At 48.4% G+C, this 9845-nt stretch overlaps 3 protein-coding genes across 3 annotated transcripts; all 3 read right to left on the minus strand.

Annotated features, from left to right (window-relative positions):
• Positions 1-274: 274 nt before the first annotated feature.
• Positions 275-4195, minus strand: DQ04_06581000 (mitogen-activated protein kinase-like protein; the record flags this gene model as incomplete). Its single annotated transcript, XM_009314777.1, has 1 exon — positions 275-4195. The coding sequence occupies one exon, from the start codon at positions 4193-4195 to the stop codon at positions 275-277; it is 3921 nt and encodes a 1306-aa protein (XP_009313052.1).
• Positions 4196-4524: 329 nt separating this feature from the next.
• On the minus strand, positions 4525-5718 carry DQ04_06581010 (acid phosphatase; the record flags this gene model as incomplete). The annotated part of the gene is made up of 1 exon (XM_009314778.1): positions 4525-5718. The coding sequence occupies one exon, from the start codon at positions 5716-5718 to the stop codon at positions 4525-4527; it is 1194 nt and encodes a 397-aa protein (XP_009313053.1).
• A 285-nt stretch (positions 5719-6003) lies between these two features.
• DQ04_06581020 (hypothetical protein) lies at positions 6004-8967 on the minus strand (the record flags this gene model as incomplete). The annotated part of the gene is made up of 1 exon (XM_009314779.1): positions 6004-8967. One exon carries the CDS (start codon positions 8965-8967, stop codon positions 6004-6006), a length of 2964 nt encoding a protein of 987 aa, XP_009313054.1.
• Between the last annotated feature and the right edge of the window lie 878 nt (positions 8968-9845).

Below are 9845 nucleotides of genomic sequence, written 5' to 3' on the forward strand. Positions count from 1 at the left end.
TTATTACTTTTCCTTAAAAAAAAAAAAACCTAATCCCTCTACATTCTTTTTTGTCGGAATACACTGGCATACTATAACTAAGGGTTGATATACAGATGATTTTTTTTTTTGGATTGGGAACAGCTGAGCATCCTCTGTTGCGCAAGAACTCTTCTGCGGTGATCTACATTTAGGATCACAGTCCACACTTCTCCAAAGCTTCACTCCTCCGCCGTGCGAGAACGACGTCATCCAAGGACACCGTAGAGAGAGAGACACAGGATGCACGCGAGCCTTATGAAAGCATAGAGAGCAGCTCATCGACTGTGGGGCGCAACGCGGGGTCATGCTCACAGCAGCTTCGGACGGCGCGCTCCAGTTCCTTGTCCTCCAAGTCTGTAGGTAATGCTGGTCTCATATCCTCATCGTCCCTCGCAAGTCGCAAGAGAAAGTGTTCATCCGACTCCTCGTATTTTTGCCAGGGGTTGAATCCGAGCAACATATGTGCCATCGTCAGCCCAAAACCATAAATATCCGACTTGTCTGTCGAGTTTCCCATCACGGCCTCTGGGGCCATGTAGCGCGGTGTACCTCGAAGTGTTGCACCTCTGTCAGGAACGCTTCGTGCAAGATGCACAGTACCGAAGTCTCCAAGTTTGCATGTGCCCTCCGACGAGAGAAGCACGTTGTCCGGCTTAAGATCACAGTGAACGTACTTCATGGTGTGGAGAAACTTCAATCCAAAGAGAATATCACGACCGTATTTGCGGACCGTCTTCTCAGGAATCCGACCGAGACGTGAGATCAACTGGCGCATATTCCCCGCAGCCATGTATTCCGTAAATATGAAAAAGTAGCCGTCCTGAATGGCACAGGTATCATAGGCCACTATATTATCGTGGCGCAGTTGAATCAAAGCCTCAACCTCCTGAACCAACGCAGCACCATTCTCTTCGAGGGGAAATACCTTCGTGGCGACAAATGTCCCGCTTGCCGATATGGTGAGATACACTTCGCCAAACTGTCCCCTCCCCAGTAGCTCGTCAGTACGATAGAAAATCTGATGGTTGATATCTTCAATTACCTGTGGTAAACCCTTATTAGGGAAACCGTTGTGGAGTATTTCCTCATCCTGATCGAGCACGTTTTCACTCTCAAATGGTGTTTCCTCATCTTGGACAAAAAGGGAGATAAGAGCGTCCTCACCCTGCTTATCAGGTTTCACTAACATTGCACGGCGACTACTGGAGGACTGGGCATCGATCTGCACCTTTGCTCGCTTCACATCATCGGTGTATTGGCTCCCCATGCTACCACAGCCGCAGCCCGAATCGGCAACGTTGCCGGATCCGTCTCTCATCTCAGTAAAAACCGTATCAAATGAGTGGAAACCCTTCGTCTGTCGCGCAGCTTCGTCCGTCATGTGGCGTTCCAATAGTTCTTCTCCCTCCAACGGGGCCCACAGCAGCTCTTTTCGCCGGTATCCACTTTCAATAAGACTTTGGTTATGTTTGCAAAGCTCATAAAGGCGACGTGCATACCACGGCGCCTCGTCAATAGATGCAAATTTCCGCATAAGCTGATTCACTGAAGCTCGTGCTTCACGTCCCTGGCGCCGAAGAATAAGACTAAAGATTTGTTTGGAAAATGCCTCTTCACATGAGAGTTCACCGTGAGCCGACCCAGACACTTCAAGGATCACGTATTGGAGTGTGACCTTGTAGTAGGGTGAGTAAACCTCGACATTGTCTACAGGGACGGCGGCGATGTTCGATTCATGGGCTACCTGCTGCGTGACAAGGATCGTCGAGCCGAGGTAACGATGCAGCGTGACGAGGCGCTTCGCCAATTGGACACCGTCACCCGCAACAACACGCGCCTTCTGCTCATCTGTACCAACGGTACCAACATAATTCACTCCCGATGTGATGGCAATAGCTACCTTCATGTCCGCTTTCCGACAGTCTTCCTGGATCGCAATGGCGCAATGGCAAGCCTTCTGCTGGTGGCGTATTACCGGGAGGTGAAAGTTGAATGTGACGATGACGTGATCAGTTTCAATTTGATCAGCAACACCGCCGCTGGCCCGTACATTTTTCAAGACAAAGGCTAGAAACTGATCAATCACTGTTAAAGAGTCAGGTTCACCGAGAACGCATCCCTGAAGCTGTGCCACAATAACAGTACCTTTTACACGCTTCAGCTTAGGAGCTTGCCACCCTTCTTCGGAGGCATTTAGCACAACAGCGTTTACATCCGATCCGTCCACAATACAAGTTTCTTGAACATCAGGCGCAGGAGGGTATGCCCCCTCCATTTTATCATCTCCATTCGAAGGTGAGGAGCCGTTGTCAGAAATCCTCCCTTTGCCCCACTCAGGGCAGGCAATGTTCGTCAAAAGCGCCTGTGGCAAGTAAGGCCGGTAGGCCTTTAGATTCATGAGAATTTTGTTAAACTCATCCGACAACATATCGATCCCCAAAAAACCGAATGGAACACTGAAGCCCTGATGCTTACGATCCAGAACCATCTGCATCTTCTCCAAGTCGTACGTCGCGACGTGAACAGCTAGTACAGATACCAGTTCAACGGTCCTCTGAAGCTGATTGATAGAGAACAAACTAACCCCTCCAAGAACGCAAATGGAAACGACCACTACAACCACACATATAATGACTTGGAGTACACTCTGTCGGTCAAGCCCAGTCAGCATCGGCGTAGCATACGCAGCATAGAGTTGTTTGTGTTCTTGAGGGTCTGCCTCGACAAAAAAAAACTCTTGTACTGCTGTCACCAAACCATTACTCTCCACAATTTCGGAGCGGCCTATCATCGGCGCATCTGGTTCTGTTTTCTCATTCTTAAAGAAGTCCAACAATAGCTCTACAATGCTATCAAGGACACCAGCGCCATTCGTGCCGCATTCTACATTCTGCGCGCTGTTGTCATTCTTTGCCCTTCTCATCTCATCCAGGGTGATACCATGGCAAGGTACCCCGCCCTGTTGATTTTGAGACATATAGGAATATGCTAGTATGGAGCCGCTCGCGTTGAATATCAGAGAGTAACTTTCATTTGCCTTCTGAAGAGTCTGATCAAATGCCCGAAACCAATTAATAGTGTAGCCACTTGCCTCACAAACAACAGTGCGACCGTCCTTCTTAAATTGTCGACGATGTGCTACGCCTGTATTTACGACCTCATTGGCAGGATCGGAGGTGACAAAGCCAATGTAACGGCCGCTGGAGTTAGTAGGAGGTGTCTGACTAGAGTTCACCATATAGTTCGAGAGTGATTCAGTTCTTAACCACTTCAAACCGAAGGGGGCCCCGTGACCGTCTTTTAAAACTTCAAACGTATCTACACCACTGTCATTGTTGAAGGAATAAAAACATTTTTCAGAACGGTTCCGGAGAGGCTCACACGTATACGCTAGAAACAGAGCATCATGACATCTGTTTTCTTGCATTTCTACCTCATCACAAAAAGGAACAAAAATAAGGAATTCGTCCACTTCTGGTGAACTCGCCATGCCAAGTGCCGAAAATAGGAAAAATGACCTATTATACGCGTCACGCATCTCCTCTGCACTCGTGTAGTTAGTTCCCATGGCTTGTACATAGTGCAGGAGATTCAGAGAGTCGACCGCCAGCATTGAATGGGCATCACGAAGAATGTTGACAGAACTGTTCAGAACCATGCGGTTTTTGGCTGCCAATGCGATCCGCTGGTTTAACATGTTGTAGCGGTAGCCAACCAAGCCGATAACAAGGCCACTAACAACGCCTAATAGCACGGAGAAGACCAGCACACCGACACAAATCGCACAGTTACGCCGCTTAAGCGTTTTCAAGCTGTCTCCTTGCTTCTGCGGAGGCTTTGAGTACTCTGGTGGCTCAACAGCCTTTGTTACTCGGCTCTCAATTGCGGGTATCCTGTTGTCTGAACGATCTTCGTCATTTGTCAATGACTGGGTTGCACATTCACCGGAAAAGCCGCAAACACTAACTGTCTCATCATAGAAAGCACATTCTTGGAGGTTTTGTGCGCCACTTGGCATCGCAATTGAAGTGTTGCCCTTCAGTGACGTCGACGGTGGCACTTGGGGGAAAAGGGGATTTGCTTTAACATTATTTCTTTCTAGTGCACTTGATTCAGGATATTTCGTTGCAGCATTGCTCACATTCCTCTGAGCTTCAAGCTTACGATCACCCATCTGGCCGTATAGCACAGCCACACTCTGCTAAACCAAACTACAAAGAGGTATAAAAACAAAACAAAACAAGGACAAACAATACATATGTAAATCGCAGATGACGGACACGCTCGACAAGTGCCTATTAGGCACCATCTCTTAGCAGAAAACAAAACCAATAATAATAGCAATAATACTATTATTTTTGTTCATACAGCAAAACTCTCACAAATGAATGTGTGTGTGTGTGTGTGTGCGCCTCATCTCACTTCACGAAAGAGATGCAAGGTGTAAAACCAAGGATGTAGCAAAAAAAAAAAGGATATCAGGGATCAACTAAAGTGTCAATTCTACGACGCCATATGACGGGGCACGATGTGATGGAAAACAAGGTATCCATCGGCATCCGCAGAAACCACTGTAATGGTCTCTTGTTTCACAAGAAGGGCGGTGGCAGCTACGCCAAGGTGATTGTAACCCAGTGGTCTATGAATATTTACACTGCCCACCAGATTGTTAGCGAATCCTGCCGAAGTCAATTGGTAATAGGCCCCATCCACACGGTGTAGAAACACGCCATGCAAGTGGGCACACACCAATATCTGAACACCGTGTTGCTTAAGGAGGGGATGAATATACTTCAGGCCTTGTGCATGGTATTGTAGACTAATCACGTTAATAATGGGTTCGTGGGTCATGACAATTTTCCACTGAGCAGTGCTATTAGCCAAGGAACTGTTGAGCCACGCCTTTTGGTATTCAAAGAAGTGTTTCCTACCAATCATATCGTATGGGTTAGTTGAGATGGTGAATATCTCCACAGTCGTTTCCCCACTCTGTTGGATGCCACTCCGATAAAATGGCGCAGGCATCATCCAATACTTCTCCGTGCGATACAAGTACTTAGGCCACCCGTCGTGATTACCAGAGGTGGCGTAGTACGTCATCTGAAGCTCAGGGAAACGATAGAATTTGTAACGCAGCTCCCTCCTAAACCGTCTATCACGCCGAGAACGGATACCGTACGGATAAAAATTATCGCCAAGAAAGAGACCTATCTTCTGACGGCCACAATATGTGGCATTCACAAGTGTCTTACTGAGAGTGCACGACGTGCATGCATCTAGAGTGTCACCGAAACACCCAATCGGCAAAACAACAAAGTCATACAAATCACTGGTTTCATTGTGCGTTCCCTCGCCTTCCTTTTTACCATAGCAGGAAAACAGCCGCTGAACAGCGGCCGCACGATTTTTGACGTGCGCGGCGGTAGTCAACGTGATGAACTCATTTTCCGGAAACCGTGAGGTCGGCGGCGCAAGGCCCAACGCAGCGTAGGATCTCCAATGTGGCGTCGAATAAAGCTCCTTGAGTGGAGTTGAAATGTGCACCGGCAACGACAAAGTTGCCTTATGTACACTTTCTTGACGCGACCCGACGACCAATAAGAGAAATATGAGGATCAAAAGGATGAGCAACCTTCTTCGCAAAGGGGTCCCTGGTAGCCTCAACAACCTCCACCGTGGCCCGTTTGAATTGGTCATGCCAAATTCATCCGTGCACTACCCGGGAGCGAATGGAACAGTACTGAGAGACTACCCTTTACCTTCGTTAGCCCTCCCCCCTTACAAGACAAATGAGATTGGTAGGACCGAAAAAAGAGCATTTGTTCGCTTTCGTTTTTTTAAAGCCATATTTATATATATTTTTTCTTCTCCATTGAAGAGCATTGCCTGTTGTTTTCTTTTTTTTTTCCTTTTATCTTGCTTTCTTTTGGTGAAAAACAAAAAGAATTATCCTTTCTACCCGAAAAGGATAAAACATATAATTCACATGGACATCCATTCCTTCGTCTTCTTGTGCAAAAGACAGCTCTGCGGTGAGTCAGCAAAACGGATATGGGCCAGATGAAGGTTGTTTTCTTCAATATGTTCCACATGCTCCAAACATACATCTTGAAGAGAAGCAACACAGTACGATACAGATCGCTTACAGTAGCCAAAGGGAAGAACATGCTCATCAGACGACAACACATTAAACCAAGAGAGCAGATGAGATAGGGTCCATGGGGTCAATTGGTTTGAATCTCTCATTTCCTGCAGCGACGTCTCATGCGTATCGCTACGTCCATTACGAGGATAAATATCAAACTCTGCAACCACTTCCTCAGTGAGAAACCTAAACTCAATGAGTGGGAGGTGTTCCTCGACCTCTCGCGGCACCCTGGGTACCTTCTTGCGTTCGGATGAGGGTAGTGCAAGGAAAGGAAGATGGCTTCGCTCGCTGTCGCCATACACTTCAGCAGGGCGGTGCGTCGGCGGCGTTAGGAACCCATGCATCGCGGCGCTTGGCGACACACCCCCATCCTCAGAGAGAGAATCTTCTGTGCTCGATCGGTTTCTGGAACCGAACTGACTGATGCGGCGTTTTGAGATCCTCCCAAATCCTACCCCAACCACAGCTTCCAGGGTAAATTCACCGTTACGAAGGTGTATGCTTTTCACAACACCGTCGCGAAGATCAAGCACGATCAGTGGTTTCATTTGGCCGTCGAAATAGCGTTGTAAATAAAACAAAGGCACGAGGTATGGAGAAACGCGGAAGCTCTGCTGAATTAGAGGAACTGCAACATAAGGAAAGGGCGATGGAAGTATTCCAATGCTCTCAAACGTGCGGCATAAGAGCAACGGCATCGGTGGGATCTCCGCCGCCAGCATCTCATTCTGCACGCGGGAGAGAAGATCCCAAGAACAGCTGAAATCAACATTCCCCAACGGTGTCGCAAGAAGCAGCTGCAGTAGATACGTCCCTTGCCGAAGCTCGAAAACCATGTCGCACACAGAATTTAGAAGACGGAACCGCAAGCAGTCCAATATGTCTCCCAAATAGCTGAGAACAAGACTTGAGATTTGGGGAACATTGAACCAAGACGGACGAATCTGACGCAGCACACGTTTAACGGGTGCAACACAGCGTTCATTCATCTGCCACGGTACAGGTAGTGTCGACATGCTGAAATCACTCTGTTGGGTCACAGGAGCGTAGCTACCTCCTGTTGTCAAGAAGTAACGAAATATGTTGTAATTTCGTTCTACTCGTCGTATACTATTTGTGGTTGTGTCCCAAATAGGTATTGAGGGCCACCCACTAAAAAACTTTTCAGGGTACATTCGCAGGGGAATATATGAGCTTCGCTTCAGATCCACTGAAATATCAATGACGCTAAGTGGTGGGATGATAACATCGCCTGGGTCATCCACAAAAAAGTAATGGCAGTAAACCTTCTGTCCTTCGAGTGCATTTAGCAGTGGACCTTCCCAATTCTGCTGTTCCAGTGCTGCAGGATCTCGCACTGCAGCCACACAGTAGAACTCGATCCTTGGTTCATCAAAGGGATAGCTCTCCCCTTGGAGTCTCTGCCGCAGCGTCTTGCTCTCCACAGGAACCAAAGAGAGGCCCTGTGGGACCAATTGGTGCATAGCAGAGAATATTTTTTGCTTCATTCCAGTGCAAAAACCACCAGGCTCTCCATCACAAAGAACCAGCACCCGTCCCGACATAGTGAAATCATCTGGCAGCCGCACAGGCAGCAACTCTGCACGAACTGTCTGTGGTGGAACCGGTGGCACACACGCCAGGAGTTGCTTCGAGAGATCCTCTTGAATCTCGAGCAAATCCCCGTCGGTGATGCGCACACCAACAACATACTGGTCTACCAAATCATCGTGGCGAACAATATTGTTCTTGCCATCACCCACAGGAGGTATTGAGCCATCTGGGTTACGCTTTGGAACCTCGTGGACGCCAATAAGAAGTCTTCCCTTACTATAGGCATTAAGGAAGCCACACATAAAGCGCACACAATTGAGTTTGATCTGATCAACTGTATCGAATATGTAGCTCTTGTAATCCAGCATAGAACCTTCAGGTTTTGTTAGGCTTGCCATCCATGGGTAAAACCGCACCTCGTCGCCGTCATTATCGTTTGAATCATCACTTGAACGTACAGTCACCTCAACACGTTGTTCCAACAACGTCTGATGGACTGGCAGCCGTGCCGCCATTGAACACGCTTCACGAAACGCTCGCTCGTATGCCTCGTAACTTGGTATCGCCTTACGTGTCTCCAAGTTGTCGAGGATGCGCGTAAAGAGCTTTCGCGCCTCCCAGCGGTGCTTTTCATCTTTCGGGTCAATAACATCGAAGTGCAGACGGTGCATGGTGTTACGAAGAATCAACTTGAGGTATTTTGTGTCATCTGCGCCGTTCTTGAGGTACACCAGCACCTCCATTTCGCTCCGTAGTGATACCTGCTTCAGCAAGTTGAGTGATGCACGCTGGCGAGAAGTGTTGTCGTCTTCATTGCCGTCCGAAGCCAGCAGCTCCTCAAAGGGGAGCTCGCTGTAGCACCCAGAACACATTAAGTCCCCAACACAGGACTCTTCCGGTGCGTCAGTGCGCAGCAGCGGCGGCCACATCTCCGTTGTCAAGTAGCGGAGCATTCGTATCTTCATATCGACCGCACCCTCGCGGACGCCCATGCGCTTGCCGTTCACAATGCTCTTGCCCAAGTAAAGCACTGCCACATGCGTGGAGCTAAAGAACAGGTAGTTCATTAGCGCAGGAACAACTATACGAGCCCGCGCAAGAAGCTCCTGTACCGCAACCTCCCCGGTGCCCTTCGCGTTTTGGTACACAACGAGCGCCTTCTCGGGATTGTGGCAGCCGCACAGGGGCGCAACAAGCGGAAGCGGGGGCAATTTTGCGCCAATATATGTGGCATTATGTGCCATTTCCCTTTATATGTTCCCGGGGACCCCAGAGCTATTTTTTTTTTTGACGTATGTATATATGTTGGTCAATCTCTCCTTCTCTCTCTGTGTATGTGTGTGTAGGTGTGAATTTCTTGTGCTTGTTGTTCTTGTTATCCCTGTCGTGGTTTTTGTTTCCACTGGCTCTCGAGCCGGAAAAGTTAGGCGGGCCTGGGAAAGGGTCTATCAAAACTTGCGCAGCAACACGAGAAGCGACATAAGATGACGAAGAGAGCAGAGACAGAGGAGGGGAAAGGACGCTCTGGGGAGGGACTCAGGAATGATGGGAGCCGCAGTGAATGAGAGCAACAAACACCCAACATACCACCAGGGTTATAGGTGGAAGGAGAAGGAGAGGAGTACGAATACCTCACCATCGTCTCTTTCACAACGAAATATAAGCCGTACAGAAAAAAAAAAAAACAAGAAATTGGAAAACGCAAGTCGTTTTGAATTCTTCCTCGCTTTCGTATCTGCAGGTGTGCGTCTGGGGATAATCGCTTTTTAAGGATGATCGTGCGTGCCATTTTCCCTCAAACAAATGAAGAGAACGACAACGGCAAAAGAAAGGGCTCGCAAGAGTATCTCACGAGGCGGGTGTGTATGCGGCTGCGCGACCAATTCCGCAGAGAGTCGCAGCGGCTGCATCAATAGCAATGGCGGCAAGCAGCACCGCCAGCAACAATAACTGCCACACTAATAACACATGCACGCACAGAGACATAGCTCCCAGGAAACAGCGCAGATAACGAAGAAAGTAGTTGCAACCGGAATCTACAGCGAAAATAAGAAGCAGGTGAAAAATTCGAATGGCACAAGTACAAAAACGACGCGGTACACATCAGTTCCCCCTGGTCTCT

Source organism: Trypanosoma grayi (assembly GCF_000691245.1).
Source record: "Trypanosoma grayi strain ANR4 Tgr_658_V1, whole genome shotgun sequence".
NCBI lineage: Eukaryota > Euglenozoa > Kinetoplastea > Trypanosomatida > Trypanosomatidae > Trypanosoma > Trypanosoma grayi.